The sequence below is a fragment of the Ailuropoda melanoleuca genome, chromosome 7 (genome assembly GCF_002007445.2).
Source record: "Ailuropoda melanoleuca isolate Jingjing chromosome 7, ASM200744v2, whole genome shotgun sequence".
NCBI classification, from domain to species: domain Eukaryota; kingdom Metazoa; phylum Chordata; class Mammalia; order Carnivora; family Ursidae; genus Ailuropoda; species Ailuropoda melanoleuca.
In genome coordinates, this window is record NC_048224.1 from 75,597,399 (window position 1) to 75,613,330 (window position 15,932).

Genomic DNA, 15,932 nt, shown 5'->3' on the forward strand with positions numbered 1-15,932 from the left:
TGAAAAATGACTTAAATGATTTCAACAGTGAGAGGTATATACACAAACCTATCACAAAAGACTATTTTGCTGGCAAACTATTAGAACATATGGGCCATGCAATATTTATTTATGCATACATACACATTCATCTATGCTGGAAATATTAAAGCGTTCAATGCTAAATTTTAATATTGCCAGTAGTTATAAAAGTGTGGCATTTTTAGTCTAATTTTTCTGTTACTAATATTTCTTGGTCTTCTTAGATTATATTTTCTGCGTTTATCTCTTTCTTTGATCTGACAGGGATAACAAAGCATTCCTTTGGATCTGCTATAGTGAGAATATGCCCAAAAGAAGTAGCATAGATTCCTTCAGTTTTCACATTATTTTCTTGCTGGACCATTCCTGCCAGTACAGAAACCTGACATGATAAGGCTGTCAAGAACCAACAAGACAGACATGTCTTTAACCAAAACAGCTACAATGCTGGCTTTCCTAGAAGATGAACTCATAAAATATATAAGGAAAAAATTAACCCACTTTTCATCCTAATGATGTAAATTAAGGTATTTGTAGTGACGACATTGATGGCTGTCTGGTCATTGCTTATTCTTTCTGTGAATTTGTTATCCCTTGTCTTTTCCTTCCCCCATTTCTGACTCCTTTCTTCTGTCTGACAATGGATAGCAACACCCCCCCTTGTGGATCGCTTGAGTGGGTTGTAGCACAATGTTGTCCATTTACAAGGGCCGTGATGCCTAATTGTCTTCATATGCGAAATATTCAGGGGTTTTCTCCTGGGCATTTATTCTGAGACGTGATTGCAACAAATGATCAACAAAATGGCTGATAAAGATTTCTTAAAAACATCTTCATTTTCCCCCTATAATTCCTGGAAGTTTTACTGAGTTAAAAATGTGAGCAAATTCAAAAGCCAAATTGAAAGAGAAAAAAAATAAAATAAAATAGAAAGAAAACCCCTCCATTTTAAATTATGGGAGCGGAAATCTACATTAGGTATTCTTTTAAGCTTAAAGAATCATTTGGGGAACAAGAAGAATATTCCGATCCTTAAAATGAAAAAGAGAATAGAGTCAGATATGTCTGTGTGTTCCTCATCCCCAGCAATAAGGCCTGCATTGCAAAGAATCAGTGACTAAAGTTTCTATATAGAAATTAGTATCAAGAAAATTAATGACACATATTTAATTTTGATTAGTGAATAAATCTTTAATTTAGGTTTATCTTTTCTCCTTGTAATTACTGCAGTCCTTAGCTAGTCCATGGTCATCAATCGTCCACTAGAAAAGCATAAATAATGCAGCGAGTCGAAGTGGGATGTGTGTCATTTATGTGAGATGTGCTTTTTGTCATCTTTGTGTTATTTTTATTGCATAGTGTTGAGAAGTGCTAATTATTGATTTTCAGAAATTAACAGCAAATGCTTTCACAAGCATCTAAAGTCATATTTTACACAAGGAGGAAGGGTGAAAATTGCAGCCTGCTGTTTGTAATAGAAATAGCTGGAAGGGATTTCCTTATCTTCTATTAACATAGATTTCAGTTATATTACACAGTTGTTACCTTAGCATAAATTAACAATTATTCAAAACATATTGCATGCTTCAATTTGTTGAAGTAGATATTACTCAATCTAAATACCTAAGCGTTTCAGTTAGATGTTCAGAGCTCATTTTTAAAGGTTTAAAACATATTGATAATGAGCCTATTTACAGCCATTTGAAATCTCAATATAGTATATCTAAATTACTGTTTCCTCTTTATGTCAAAATCAAAGAAGAGCACTTTGTTCTGCCAAGTACATGCAATACTGTTTTTAATTTGAATTTAGCCTAATGAAAATATATGATTTCATTTTGTAATGTTTATACCACCACCTGGTAAACCTTTGTCTTGATGTCATTCCACTTCCAGGCAAATCTTCTCAACTTTTATTATTTTCATTATTATTTCCTTTCCATGATCAGATGCTCCAAGTGAACTTATTTTGTGTGGTGAGGAAAATTACAACTTGTCTTTCCTTCCTTCTCCTCCACCACTGCCTTCCCCCATCTTCCGTTTCCTGAATCAGCCAGCATTGAGTTTGCTTTGTATACATCGATTCAATCAGGGAGAATTTGGCAGGGACATTGTACTGATTCTATGTACTATGTAATGATCAATTCAAAAGTGAACAAAGAACAAAAAACCTGGAAGAATCCTTAAGACATCATCTGCTGGGGCTCCTGGGTGGCCCAGTGGGTTAAGCGTCTGACTCTTGGGGTCGGCTAGGGTCATGATCTCAGGGTCATGAGAGTGAGCTCCAGTGGGCTCCACGATGTGGAGCTGTGGCCTTAGAGGGAAGACTGCAACCCAGCCAACCACCGAACTGGAACCTGGCAAGGAAGAACCATAGGATAAGTTTTACATCTCCTTCCTGTCTCCTGTCCTGAGCTCTCATTGGCCGAAAAGAGTGGGAAGATAACAGAGCAAGAGAGTAGCAGGGATGCAGTCTCCGGGCAGGCCGNGGCCGGTTCCCCCCCCCCCCCGAGGGCAAGGAAGATGGTCCAGCTCACTTCTGTGTCCCCCCTGAGTTAGTCTCTGCGTTAGGCAAATTTATTTAAGGCATGCGGGTGAACAGCCACTACCTGCCACATTAAAATACATGTACTTTTCCTACCTGAATTACCTTATACTTATTTTTAAATATAAAAATTGAGTGAGCCTGCCACCAATGGCACTGACCTAATTTGAAGAAAAACTGTTCTGGACAGAGCATTTTTTTATCCAAAGGGCATGGTGCTTGCTTTTCACATTCACTGTTCACATTCATTTGTTAAGTCAGATAAGTAATATCATCATGATAACTCATCAGTCCAAGGAAGAAATGGGAATTGGCAAGAGGATAATTCTCCTCTTTATTTCTTTTAGTTTTATACTAAAATATTAATACCAAGCACTGAGGGCAGGTATATGAACAATCAGAATCCTCTCCCTCAGTGTTGTCTAACATAGTCTGATAGTTACGGCAAAGTGGTTCTGTTTTTACTTGAGCTGTTAAGTATTTGCTGAAATGTTCTAGTAATTTTGCTAGTATAGACTTAGCCTTAATGCAGCTGATTGTTAAAAGGAAACACATTTGTTCTTCTATTGTGTAGTTTCTATGAAAAACTAGAAGCGGTTGAATATAAAATAGCATTTTTAATTTTTTATATAGTTTAATGTTTGTAAAGCAAGAAATAATAAAGTGCAGATATTATTTTCTTGATTTATTTTGCTCCTGTTTTTCTAGCATTAAAAAGTAATGCTTTATATGATCTTGTTTTATTATAACAATAAACCAGAAGCAAAAGCATATCAGTTAAAACACAGTCTGCCATTAAGTAATCTTTTCTCTTATCATTTCAGACTTCTCAAAATTCCATTTTTTTTTCCTATTTGGTATAGAATTGGCAGAATTGGAGGTAGAACAGAAAGATGATAAAAATCACATATATATTTTTAATTGTGTGTCAAAGGTGTATTTTCTGGTAAAAAAAAAAGAATATCCACTTTAAAGCATTAAAATAAAATCATGCTAAGTACGAGCTATAAAATGAGATAACATGATCCTAAGGAAATTTTTAGAAAATCCTGTTCTGTGTTCCCAAGGAATCCACTTTTGCTATTTTTATCTTGAATTTTCTGAAAATTATCAATAATTAACTAGGAATTTCAGCATAGTCTGATATTTGCCTTGTGGGTAGCACAACCTGTCGTACTTTATAAAATGCTGACTTTTCTGGAAAACAATTTAAAAGATGGCACAAACCAAGCAAAATGGAGGAACTAGGTCATTTGACAGCTTACCTTATTAGCTTCCTCACACTGTCTTTCTCATGGCACTTAGACCTTATGACATTTCATCAGAAAGACAATACTAAATTACGTTTACACAAAAGACTAGAAGTTGTAAAGATTCTACAGGAGGAAAATGTATCTGGGTTAAATTTACTTGCATTATGGAAAAGACAAGATTAACCAAAGTTTTTATCTCTTGGGTACCAGAGGGTGTGTGCACTAGATAACTAGCAAACCCAAGGGGATGGAGAAAGCATGCTTATTCACCTAACTAGTAATTTCTTTCTTCTAGAATATTTTGAATTTATCAGTAATCCGAACATCATTCTGAACTATCATTTACCCGTCGCCATTTGTAGTTTTACCCTGGCTATGAAATCTTTCATATTAAACAGGCATACGTATAATGCACATAAACCACAGCATATTTACTTCCTCTTTGGAGGATTTAATCCCAGCTATGTATCTGTATTTATAGAGGAGGTAGAATTTTGGGGGGTGGGGAGGGAAGGCAAGAAGGAGATAAAAGCAATTAAGCAAGAGGTGCAGCAGGTCAAAGGAATAAGGTCTGTGTCACAGCCATAGCTAACACATATGGCCCCTTTGTGCAAATTAAAAAATAAACCCTCATTAAAAGGATGAATAATAAAAGGTGCTCCTTCCTTCAGCATTTGAGGTAGCGTCTATCCCTCATTTGCCCCCCACTGGGCACCTTTGTGCAGGGCATAGATGAGACAGCTGTACCCCTAGCTCTGACCTTTGAGTAACAGAAGACTAGACAGAGCTTAATGAAAATGTGGGTAATTTTATTACGTGGTAGGTGGGTCCTAGAGGATTTTACAAAGCAGGCCTAACAAGAAAGTAGGGAGGGGAAAACAGGAAACTTTCCATAATAGGAACTTCCCCTAATGGAAGCTTTATATTACATATAAGCAGGTAATACTGAGTTATGTGTCCTCTGTGTGTAGTGAAATCTGAAAGTCACTGTTCAAGTTTACTTATTTTGTGATGCTATTTGTAACTTAGGCCACATTTTTCTTTATTTCTCTGCTTACTGCTGAAAAATTCCATATTTTAGAAGTCCCTCCAAAGTGTTTANCCCTCCAAAGTTTTAAAAAAAAAAAAACTTTTTTCCTAATTTTATGATCTACCTATTTCTTGATGGGTCTTAGCTGGGGAGAAAAATAAAAGCTAAGTACATGGTAACTGCTCAGTATTCAACCAAATAGTTTTTATAAGAAAAAGTAAAAATCCATGTACCAATTAAAATGTAGAACTCTTAAGAAACTAACTTACTTCTCATTCCTATGTGAACAATTCCTGGTGAGGAAATAAAGTGGATTTCCTTATATGATTATTTTCTGAGATAAAATTGAGTTTGATGTGTAAGAGTTTCAGCATATGAGTACCTTCAGAGATCACATAGCCTGAATCATCACTTTATTTACAGCTTTGACCACTGCATTCTGCTTTCACAGATACTTATACAAATAAATACACGTCAGTATAATCACTTTGGAGAACAACTCGGCCGTAAAACAAAATATTCCTACCCTCTAACTTGGCAAGCCAATACTAGGTTATGCACCCAACAAAAATGACTGCTCACCTCTATCAAAAGAATTTTCTAGGCAACTTTATTCGTGATAACCTGAAACTATTAGCAGCCCAAATATCCATGGACAGAATTGACAGATTGCAGTAGATGAATACAGTGGGACACTATCATAACAACAACAACAACAACAAAACATTGATACACTGAACAACAGGGATGAATCTCACAGACGTGTTGGTCAAAAAAAGGCAGACATGCAAATAGGTATTGTATGATTTTACTTATCAGAAGTTCAAGAAAAGAAAAAATAATCGATGATAATTTTCACGGTGCAATTTAATTATCATCAAAATAGTGATTAACCTGGCAGAGGGTGAGGCAGGGGGAAGAATGCTATGGAGCAGCAGGAGGACGGAATCATCCCACAGGTGTGCTCCCGTGTAGGCATCAACCAGCCCACGATGTGGAAAGGTCCAATTCCGTGCCGAAGCCCTCTGTCTTGATCGGAGTGCTGGTTAAAAGGGAGAAAACACACGCTCAATTAATTAAAGTGGATGCACATATGTATGTGTATATATGTATATATAAAGCAGCTTTAGTCTAAGATGCCACATTCAGTGATTACAAAGGCCTAAGAAAGAATATTGTTTAAGTACCAGCAGATCCGTATTGTCATGTCATGCCACTAAAGGGTTGCCCACCCATAAATACGTGGTCTTTCTTTTTTTTTTTTTTTTTTTTATTATGTTTGGTTAGTCACCACACAGTACATCCCTGGTTTCTGATGTAAAGTTCGATGATTCATTAGTTGCGTATAACACCCAGCACCATGCAATACATGCCCTCCTTACCTGGTCTTTCTTATTTGTAAAACACCAAAGATTTTGTCAGTCACATTTCGTTTGAAAAATCTACTGTTTTAAGCCTATTACCTATGCTAGATTTAAATGAAATGTGTAAGACTTCTAGTGCTGTTTATTCTATGTAAAAAGTTACAATCACTTACTGATTCTGAGATGCTTGTCATTGTCACATCTCCACACTCCAAATCGCAGCGTGTCTTACAATCAATAGTGGATCATAGTTTAATTGGCAACATTTTTTAAATTTCTTAATAGTATATAAATTAATGACGCTTCTCACAATGGATAACATCTGAGATTCGATGAAGTGAGAGTGACAGACTTATTTCACAAGCTTTACTCTTCTCTCATACACATTATGAAAGTCATGAGTTCACACATTCAATATCAGTTCACTCTTGCTTCCGTGGAAAGTGCGGTGCTTTCCACGGTTTCAGTGACCAGCGGTCAGTCATGTTCTGGAAGCAGTGATTCTGACTTAGCCTCAGAAGGTCAGCAGTCACTTAATGTTAGGTCGTAGTGTCTACCTCATTACCTCACTTCATCTCATCAGTTAGTCATTTTTTTAAAAAAGATTTTATTTATTTGAGAAAGAGAGAGCACGAGTGGGGCGGGGTCCACAGGGCAGAGGGAGAGGAAGAAGCAGACTCCCCGCTGAGTAGGGAGCCTGATGCAGGGCTCCATCCCAGGACCCTGAGATCATGACCTGAGCCAAAGACAGACACTTAACAGACTGAGCCACCCGGGTGCCCCTCATCAGATAGACATTTTACCATCTCACATCATCATCATAAGGAGAGAGGTAAGTTCCGTACCATAGGGTATTTTGAGAGAGAGACCACATTCACATAACTTTTATTACAGTGTATTATCATTGGTCTATTTTATCAGCAGTTATTGCTGTTAATCTCTCACCGTGTGTAATTTATGCATTAAACTTTATCATAGGTATGTATGTATAGGAAAAACAGCGTACGTAAGGTGTTCAGTACTATCCACAGTTTCAGGCAGCCTTTGGGGTCTTGGACCATATACCCTGGGGATGAGGGCAGGACTACTGTCGATCTATAAGGTGATAGCTTCCTTGTAATACAAATTAATGTTTTGGTAGTAGATTATGAAAGGATTAACAAATGCCGAAGTCTGCAGGAGTCAGACGGAGGAAACCGGTGAAGCGGGCCAGGAGGCAGTGCATGCCTGGGTCCCAGTGGTGGGCGTTACAAAAGGGCCCCTGAGCCTTGGCACTAGACAGGTGTTGCTGTGCAGGAATGCTGATGAACCACTTCTTCTGGGTTTCTTGAGAGAAGCCAAAAAATCCAATTTCTTGTATGAGATTTTCTGACCTATAAATGTTGGCTCAAATAAAAACCATACCTGTGAGCTGATTCTAGCCCGAGGGCTGCTGGCTTGTGACATCTGGCTGAATGTAAGCTCCTATGCCGTCCTGGCTAGAATGTTCACCTCTGCAAGAGCCCAAATCTCTGTTTTGGTTGATGAGTATCACAAATATCTAAAACGGTACCCAGTCCATAGTAGATGTTCGATAAGTATGTTTCATGAATAAAGAAAACTAGCATTAAGTCTCTTGGACCCACACAGAACAATGTGTAGAAAAATAGAAATATGTTGAATTTTTTTTAAATCCTATTTCCAACGATCTTTTTTTGCTGTCGACTAGCCAATACTTACTTAACATCCAGACCTCAGCTCATGTCCCTTTTCTGGAAGCCCTGGGCTCCCTCGCACTCAGGGCTGGCCGCCACCGTGATGCTCTGCCTACCATGTGCCCTGATCACTACTCATCTTGTGTCCTCATGGGCTGAGAACTTCCTGAGGGCAGGCTGGTATCTGATTTCTTATCCCTTGGCATAGAGTAAGCATCTAGCAACGTTCGTTAGGGTCATTTTTTTGCAGTATTGAACTGTGCAAGTAAAGTGCCCCGATTATTCTCTACTACTGTGCTTTTCCTTTTCTGTGCTACCTTTCAGTTTTTCACAAATGTCCCACCGTTGCCCCACTTCTATAGTCAGTGAGTGTTTTTGGACACTCTTAGGACTACGTCACAGCCTTGACCTGCAAAGATCAACAGTCTGAGCAAACAGACCTATGTAAAGAATTGTGCATTGAATTTCATGATGGGGAGGGGGAAGTGCTATTAGAATATGGAGGACATTCATTATGATTTTTAGGGGGTCTGGGAAGGATTTAGAATGCTGCCCAAGGTTCGCATGTAGGGGAGGCATTTTCTCCTACATCGGGAGTAGTTCTCAGAACAAGCTCTCAGCTGCTATGCTTCATAGATTACAGAATGGGCTGTGTCTATCCCCAGACACCCTCCCATGTAAAGTTCCTCCCTCTTGACAGAAAGAAGACATTGATGACTTTCTGAAAGTGGGGGAGGACAGAAAACACGGGACGGGGGAGAGGTGAAGAAAATCAGCGGGTTCTCACTCCCCATTGAAACGTGTTGGTAGTGACAAGAAATAGAACTTAGAGGAGGCAGTGTGGTTTTTCGAGATCAGAAAGATCTGTGTATTTTTAAATCAGAGGTTAAGGAATTACTGATAGGATTACAAGAGAGCCACAAGGTAAATATTGGAGTAAGTACTTTCAGGTCATGAAGGCATGTGATGTGGATCACAAGGAAGAGGGATTCAGTTTATTATTAAAAATAAATGAATAAATAAATGTTAAGTGTAGGGAATAGACTGTCTTGTTGAGAGGGTGACATCCACAGTATTAACTTGATCACAGCTTAATATTTATCCTGATGCCATTCGAGAGTCATTTAAAATAAATACATGTGTGTACTCTGCCTCAGTCCAAAAAGGAGCGGAGGTAGGCCCACTGAAGAGAACTGCACAGATTTCTGGAAAGTGAGTCTCCCAAGATTTTTGAGTATAGTTTTAATACTTGCCTTTTGGAACAAAAATCAAGTCAAGCAGAGCGTTTTTGTGGATTTAGTCCTTCTGTGGCCTTTTAAAGGCTCCCTACTGAGTACAGGCACTGACTAGCGACTCAGCTGTGTTTACCCTGCCTCCCCACCCCACCCCAGTCCTCTTTCTGGGGGCAGTCTGAACACAAGCCAGGGGACCTCTTGTTAGAGCGACCTTAGCTGTTCGTGATATATTAAGCTAGGTAGTGGATATTTTCAAGCCAGGGCCACGTTAACAATGAAACTACTATTTTTTTTATCTTTCAAGTAACTCTCAAGAGTTTATTGTTCCTGATGTGAACCTAACCGGAAATGGTCTCTTCCCTCTTTTATAATCGTAAATCTTGCACCGGGGAGATAAAGTATGATGGTATCTATGTGACTGCGATTTACTTAAATAGTCACACTTGGCATATGAGTGGACACCGTGCAAATAAATGGGTACATTAAAATTGGACAGCACTTAAAGAGATTTAATAATTCATCCTATTGCCTTTGCAAATAAAAGAACCAAAGCCCCATTTATGCAATTGCTAAAATATGGCAGATAATGATGCATTCATGTTTAATATTGCTAATAAATTTGAAAATAAACATTTTTAAGATAAACATTTTCTTGAAATGCAGTCGAGGCAGACAGATTGCTAAATTTAAGTACTTTATAAATGAGATTTGTAGATAGTGATGCGATTAGTGGCAGCGCGGCGTCGAGAGCCATCTACCACCTTACCTGCATTCCTAAGCACTCAGCAATGAGTTTCGTATTTCACTTTTATGTGCAACCAAATTACACACAATTTTAGGGGAAAAATTAGCATGGTAACAGAGTAATGACCATTGTAAATATTGTGCTTCTCTTTGTTGACTTAAATTACATGCTAACAGTATTTTGGAAAAATATTTCTGTTAGTCTAGCTTAATATATTGAAATTTTTTTGCCTATAGTATTTATATATAGAAGAAATACATAAATCTCCTATAAGAGTATGTCTTTGGCATACACACAGAAAAAGGCATATTATACGATCCAGACAGTTTGAGTTCCAAAATTATTTTTAGTCATTGGAAGCCATAAAATCTCATTAATATTTCTATCTGCACAGGCTTTAATAAAATATTTCATAGCTCAGGGTGCCCAAAGAATTATTTCCTCTTTGAGCTAGTTATCTCTAAAATTTAAAAAAAAAAATTGGAGAGAAATGAATTCATACCTTATAAACGTTAAATAGTATTTCAGCATTCATCTGAAAACAGCATAGCATGCTAAAATATGTATTTTGGTAGTGACAATTTGGCCATCATTAATCATTATACAAAAGTCTTAGCGATGACCCTCTGTGTTGACTGGAATCTATGATTTTCTGAATTTTATTTCATATTATTGGTGGACATCTCTATCATTCTTTTCCAAGATCCCGGAAGCTTATTTCATTAGAGATCCCCACACGTTCCTCCTCACGCAGGACTTTATTAAGGTAGCCGTGTTGTGTTTAGTGTTAGACGCGTTCCTTGGCCTCAGCGGCATGCACTCACAGGTTTAACACGCCACGTTTAACCCCAGCTTCTAAATAAGAAGGGTGACTTGGTTAACGGAAGCATGTTTGGAAGGAGGAAGCAAAGCTTGTCTACAAAATACTAACACTTGGATGATTCTGCACCGTGAGACGAGAGCACCGGGTGATTTTCTGGACTTCTTTCATGGCTGACTTGGGACACACTTGCATTGTCAGGGAGTGTGTTGACCTCTCTCGCTGATGCATATTGATGATGACACTCACTCTCCTTCCCCTGCAGGCCATGGAGGCGCAGATACAGAACTTTGGACAGACGCCATCTCAGTTGCTCATCGAGCCACATCCGCCTCGGAGCTCTGCCATGCACCTGGTAAGACAGAGCAGCCCGAACAGGAAGTTTTTGGCTTCCTTGTACCTGGGTACATGTCAAATAAAATAGTGATTTTAGCAGCATTTTTAAAGGCTTCTCGATTGATTGGTTAACTCTCCAGGCTAAGTAGGTGCTGATACCCTGCGGACAAACAGGGGAGTGCGGTTCTTACCTTGAAATCCTGCTACGCTCACCCAATGTGGGATTCACAAAAATCACCGTCTTCTCTGACTCTATATGCCTCTGCATGAACGCATTCAGACACATACAGTCACGGAAATTAGATTTGATTTATAAAGTAGGATGAAAACCTAGTATCAACACAATATGATATGGCCCAATTTAATCTTTGGGGACAAGGTGGAGTAGGGGGAGTAACTCATTTTAAGAAAAGGACAAAAATACAGGGATAATTTGCAGAGGCAGGATACAGACAAGCGCTCGAGAGCCACTCGGGTCAAACACCAGCTCTGCCTCTAACTAGGGAATGACGTGGGCAAGGTATTTAACCTCTCTGTTTATGTTGAACATCTGTTACATGAAAGCAAAAATACCATCTGCCCTGAGAAGTTCATGACTTAATACCACAGGGCACTTAGACCAGCACCTGGTGTGCAATACGTTCTCAATAAATGTTAGCTTGTGTCATCATGTCCACTAGCTCCTATATTAAAACTGTTATTCCTGTTTCACAAGGGAAAAGGTAATATTCTTTTCATTTCAGTCTGAATTTTAAAAGCTCATTTTCATAACAAAACAGTCCTTTTTCAGTTTATTAGCAAATTGTACAGCATTTCCCTCTTTCATTTGAAGGTGGTGAATTGCTTTTTTCTGAGAAACTTCTTTAGAAGGAATTTTATTTTTTAGGCTGTGGGTTTTCACTGATTTTTTTACTGAAGTGAAAAATGCTTGAAGGTAAAAGAATGTGTTTGCAAAGTGAATTAAAGTTCATCCATTTTTCTAGGCAGGTATCAAGGCAGCAAGTACCCTAATTTTGGAGTAATGAGCTCTGAAATATGGTCCACAGTATATGTGCAAACAGATTTATAAGCTGTTATTTTGTGGCGGAAGTACTGTTCAGACCTTTCGTTTATTTTTTCAGTTACTTAGCGAATTCGTACCGAGTTCCTTCTGTGTGTCGGGCATGACGCTAAGCACTGGCAGCACAGAGGGGACTGCAACCTCCAGACCTTCAACGAATCCATAGGCAAACTCCTAGTGAAACACATAAACGAATGTGTTTGTTTGAAAACATGTTTTTTCTCTCCACAATGGCTCCAACAGCTTCAGCCCCCTTATTAGTCACTAATGAACTCTTCTGGTTGAAATTGGTCCTTGCATGTGACAAAGAAGAAAGGTTGACACCAAGCACATCATTCCATAGGAACACGCAGTCACAGTGTTGACGTGGGGATGTGGCCTTGGAGCCTCAAGCCTTGAGATAAAGTATTTTTAATAAACTGTCTAAGAGAATATCTCTAACACTTTATTTTATGAAATGCTTTGGCAGAAGAGTTCTATTCCTGTGTTAGTTGTCTCTGTTTAATAATAATAATAATAATAATACTTATCCTGGAGAAATGCCCAGTCAGGATTCATTGCTTTCCTGGGGAAAATTCTGAAAGACTAAATTGGCATGGAACTGCTCATAAAGGAAACCTAAGCCTTCTAAGTTCTCGGAGCACACAATTCATATGTATAGAAAACAATGACAGAACATTTATGAACGTAACATAATGGTTATTTCCAGCACCCCCATTTTGTGTTTTCGATGCAGTAGTATTTATGGTGGTTTATAGTTGCTGGAACAGTAGCATTTACGGTGTCTGCCTTCTGTCGATCACATGCTAGACCTTTGAAAGCAAAGACTGAAAGAAGGAAAGGGGATAGCCCTCAGTAAGTGCACAGTCTAGAAAGGAGATGTCAACCATACCCAGTCAGTATTGCCACAGCAGAGACGTGTGCAAAGCTGTGAAGGGGAGGCCAGTATATTTTAACTATTTAGATTGGAGCTGTGACCCCAGATCAACCAGGTAAAAAATGGAAGTATCAATCCATTCACTTTATCTTTCATGGAAAGAGTGTCAGCCGCTGACTTAACTAATTTTTCCACTAACCCGATGTTTCCACCGCACTGAGTAATGCCGCCGCATCATGAGACAGATCTGTGAGCTCGCTGATCACCCGCAGTCCGGCAAGGCTTGAATCGAAGCTGGTTGTTAATGATCTGGTGTCCTCTGCCAGCGGGCGCCTGGAGCCCTTGCCCCTCTCCCCGTGCCATTCCCACGGGATGGAAGTTCACGTGGCTTTGCTCTCTGCTCATGCTAGCCTCGTCTGTGTTAACCTCCGTCTCCCCAGAGCGCTCACTAACTGTGTTATCCCTTCTGTTCTCTTCTGCTCTCTTCCCTTTCTATTCAACAGTGTTTCCTTCCACAGAGTCCACTCATGTTTAAAGATCAGATGCAACAGGATGTGATCATGGTGCTGAAGTTTCCATCAAACTCTCCGGTGACCCACGTGGCAGCCAACACGCTGCCCCACCTGACCATCCCTGCCGTGGTGACCGTGACCTGCAGCCGACTGTTTGCGGTGAACCGCTGGCACAACACAGTAGGTATGTGCGTCCACGCGCGTCACTTCCTAGAGGGGTCTTAGAGCTGCAGTTCGGTGCAGGTGAGTGTGCTGGGGGCTGGCAGTATGCCCGATTACCTACACAAGCTGCAGAGCAAGTCATTGCCCAGCCTGACGAGATGAGCCTTGTCTGTCTCTTCACTGCTGCTCTGTGTTAGGGCCTCACAGGATGCTTGGTGGATCGTTAAGTGTTCAATAAATATTCAATAAATTGAAGCAGGTCCTCCCACCCTACTCTATGCCCGCCCCACAGGAAAAAAAAAAAAACACTTTTATCCCACATTAAACAAAAGTGAGTTTGAACCTGGATTTCCTAGATGATGATTTCAAATCTTCTTTCTTCCACTTCACTAATTTAGTTAGCAAACATTTGAACGGCCCCTCTGTGTCAAGTAGTCATGAGCACCGGGGGTACAGCAACGAACAAGACAGACACCATCTCCCTCCTTGTGGAGTCTGAGAAAAGACAAAATCTAAATTGTTCAGTGATTTCATGTGCGTTTTTTTAAAATTCATTCCCAAGAGTTCCAGCTGGTACATCTTGAAGGGATAGGATTCTGTTATCAAAAGTAGACATATTGATACTTAGGATAGAAGTGGATGGGACCAAATGATTTAGTTGGCCAAATTCATCCCTTATGATATCCTTGGAAACCCCAACTCTCACTATCTCCAGGACTAAATGGATAAGCCACGGTAAATTAACCTGAATTTTTGTATTCTACTGACTTCTGTATTGCTCTGAAAAACAATATCATATAAATCATAGCTTAATCTAGAATTTCTAAATGCACTTATTGGTGATACTATCAACATGAGGTGTAACTAATTCCATTTCATCAGAAGGACGCAACAAACATCTTAAGAAAAAATACAACTTTCTTAGTCACAGAAGTCTGAGCTTCTAGAAATATTTTGCATTGAGAAAAAAACTATAAAGGATTAACTTTTTCTTTAGCATTGTTCAAAAGTATTATATATGTTGTATAATCACATGTAAAAAATTATGACTAATGAACTCAATCAAGCCCTAAATATTAATCCTCTGATAGTCGCTTTTCCTGAGCTTAAGGTCTTAGGAGTGGCTCCATTTTTTTACCCTCAGCTGGCTTGCCATCTGTTGAGAGAAGATGGGAGCCCCATCTTCCCCTCTGTCCTGGCCCAGGTGAGCCCGGCTATGCTCACGCCCACCCCTGCTTACAGACACAGCCTTCTGAAGCTCATTGGCTGCCCAGAAATCTTAGCTCTCTGATGGGTTCAAGAAGTGTTATGCTCTTCTATTGTACGTGGCTTTTTCTTGTTGTTAGGGTAAGAGCACTCTTTCCAGCTTCCTACATCTGACATGGAAGCCAGCAGTCCCTGTTGTGATGATTTCTTTTGAGAGTATCTGCAAAGATGTGTAGTATGACCATCATTCTTAAAACGATTTGCCACATAATTTTTAAGCAATACACCTTTTCTACAATCATCATAAAACACTGCTTATTAGGAAGTTCCTTCTTTCTGAGACTTTTGTGGTGGTTTTCTCCTTCTGTTTAACCCCTAGGCCTCAGAGGAGCTCCAGGATACTCCTTGGATCAAGCTCATCATCTCCCCATTGAAATGGACCCCCTAATTGGTACGTTAACAACAGAAATAAACGTTTTCATGAATGCGGACTGTCTACAGATTCCTATGTAGTTATTGATTACAAAAGGTAGTCGAATGGTAATTTTTCTGCCATAAAATTAACGTGCAAATAACACTGAATTACCACCAAAAAGCTGTGTAAATCATAATATGTCATCTAAGAACTTTTTGGTGTGGAAGCAATTATTTGTGGCATTTTCTTGATTTTTTAGGAGGTCATTTAATTGGCTCTACGGAAGGCAAACCATTCCAAATCGTCCTTTCTTTCAGCCTAAACTATTCTGTATCAAATGTATATTATTTAAAGTACTTAAAATATGTAAGGACTCAAAAAAATCATTAAAGAGAACTAACATGAAGGACATCTTTTCTGGAAATTTCCTTTCATTATGGCCAGTTTTTTTTTTTAATTTTAGGTTTTATGTGAATTGCAAACTTATGAGCTGTAACTCTTTGCCACAGACAATGGCAATATTTTTAAATCACATACACATTTATTAGCAAGTGATCCAGAACAAGCCCCTTCATTTTCCTGGGCCTCAGTTTTCTATCTGTAAGATGGCTGATCAGGATGTTTGTCCTGACCTTTTCATGGGATCATGTAGAGAAC

At 39.1% G+C, this 15,932-nt stretch overlaps 1 protein-coding gene across 6 annotated transcripts in view; it reads left to right on the forward strand.

The window, feature by feature from the left end:
• Positions 1 to 15,932, forward strand: part of NBEA (neurobeachin) — a 651,237-nt gene that overhangs the window by 614,656 nt on the left and 20,649 nt on the right. For 4 of the 6 annotated variants that reach the window (XM_034665060.1, XM_034665064.1, XM_034665061.1 and 1 more), the window contains 3 exons: positions 10,973 to 11,062; positions 13,484 to 13,676; positions 15,240 to 15,311. In XM_034665060.1, the coding sequence (XP_034520951.1) occupies positions 10,973 to 11,062; positions 13,484 to 13,676; positions 15,240 to 15,311 (355 nt within the window). The remainder of the gene's footprint in view (positions 1 to 10,972; positions 11,063 to 13,483; positions 13,677 to 15,239; positions 15,312 to 15,932) is intronic. The other 2 variants (XM_034665062.1, XM_034665066.1) reach the window with 1 other exon arrangement.